This window comes from Sinocyclocheilus grahami, unplaced genomic scaffold (assembly GCF_001515645.1).
Source record: "Sinocyclocheilus grahami isolate Dianchi unplaced genomic scaffold, SAMN03320097.WGS_v1.1 scaffold882.1, whole genome shotgun sequence".
NCBI lineage: Eukaryota > Metazoa > Chordata > Actinopteri > Cypriniformes > Cyprinidae > Sinocyclocheilus > Sinocyclocheilus grahami.
The window spans coordinates 41,986-43,334 of record NW_015506061.1 but is presented as its reverse complement, the minus strand read 5'-3'; the positions used below and the strand labels follow the sequence as shown (position 1 = coordinate 43,334).

General features: G+C 43.7%; 1 protein-coding gene across 1 annotated transcript in view; it reads right to left on the bottom strand.

Annotated features, from left to right (window-relative positions):
• Positions 1 to 549: 549 nt before the first annotated feature.
• The window catches only part of LOC107563623 (uncharacterized), a 2,826-nt gene continuing 2,026 nt past the window's right edge, over positions 550 to 1,349 (bottom strand). The window contains exons 2-3 of the mRNA XM_016248532.1: positions 830 to 1,132; positions 550 to 639 (exon numbers count right to left, since the gene is read on the bottom strand). Of these exons, the coding sequence (XP_016104018.1) occupies positions 550 to 639; positions 830 to 1,132 (393 nt within the window). The remainder of the gene's footprint in view (positions 640 to 829; positions 1,133 to 1,349) is intronic.

The window sequence follows — 1,349 nt, the reverse complement described above, 5'->3', positions numbered from 1 at the left end:
CCGTCAACAAGCGATGTAGTCAGTGTGATTGATTTGAGTTTGACAGAAGAGGCTTTCAGTCCTGTTGCAGATCAAGTGGAGGATGCAGCTCATGTAGTCAACTCTTCAGGTTCTGAATATGAGCTCCTGCATGTAACCATAAAACTGCATAGGATCACTCTTTTGGATGAGATGACTGGCCAGTTTAAAGACCCAAGGATCATGACGTACAAATTGAAGTACAGTATCATAGATGAATTGGGAGCGGATGAAGATGGTGTATCCAGAGATGTGTACTCAGGCTTCTGGTCTGAATTTCTGGATCGTGCAGCTGAAGGGGAGGATATGAGAGTGCCATCACTCTCTCCAAAATGGCAGGAGGAAGACTGGAAGTCAATCGGAAGAATCTTGGCCAAAGGATACAAAGACCAAGGATATTTTCCAACTCGTCTGGCAACAGCTTTCACAGTGGCACTCATTTTTGGAGAGCATTCAGTCACAGATGAAATGATGATTGATTCATTCCTTTTATACCTGAGTCAGTCAGAGAGAGATCTGGTCTCCTGTGCCTTAAAAGAAGATCTCCTTGGAGATGACAAAGATGAACTGCTGGATCTTCTGGATCGTTTGGGTGTGACCACCATGCCAACACAACAAAACCTAAAAGAACTGATGCTGAAAGCTGGACACAAACAGATCATCCAACTACCTAAATATGCTTTAGACAACATGTCTAAAGAAGCCAAACATATTTTCAGAGAAACCTTCAAAAGTCCAGTGGACGTTCTACAGATGTATGAAGACAAGAGACCAACAACAAGAAGGTTTTTGAAGTTGCTCGAAGGCTCACCTTCAGAAACAGGTACAATTCAATCGCTTCATCAGGTGTTGTGGGTGGATGAAGATGGTTCTCTTCCATGAGAAGACAGGATAAAGTAAAAACTGTCTCATCACATGAGTATGGCCCTCTCTGAAGGCATTCCTCTCTACAGGCTTCTACAGCCTCCTGAGAGACAGGCTTCAGGTAATCTCTTGCTCCAAAAAGTTGTGGCAGGTGATACATCATGAGAGGACGGCCATTGGGAGCCACAGCATTTCTGCAACGACGAATTCTGTGAGTATTCCACAAATGCAGGACTTGTTGCAGCTCTTCCTATAACAGTGAAATAAACAAACACGTTCCATGATTTCATTAGCAGACAGAAGTATAATCTAAAGCAGGGCTGGACAACTCTGGCCATCAAGATTCAGCTAGAGCGTTTAGCTCCAGCCCTGATCAAACTCTTCTCTGCTTGTAGCTTTCTAGCATTCCTGAAGACCCTGATTAGCTTGTTTAGGTGAGTTTGATCAAGGTTGGAGCAAAACTCTGC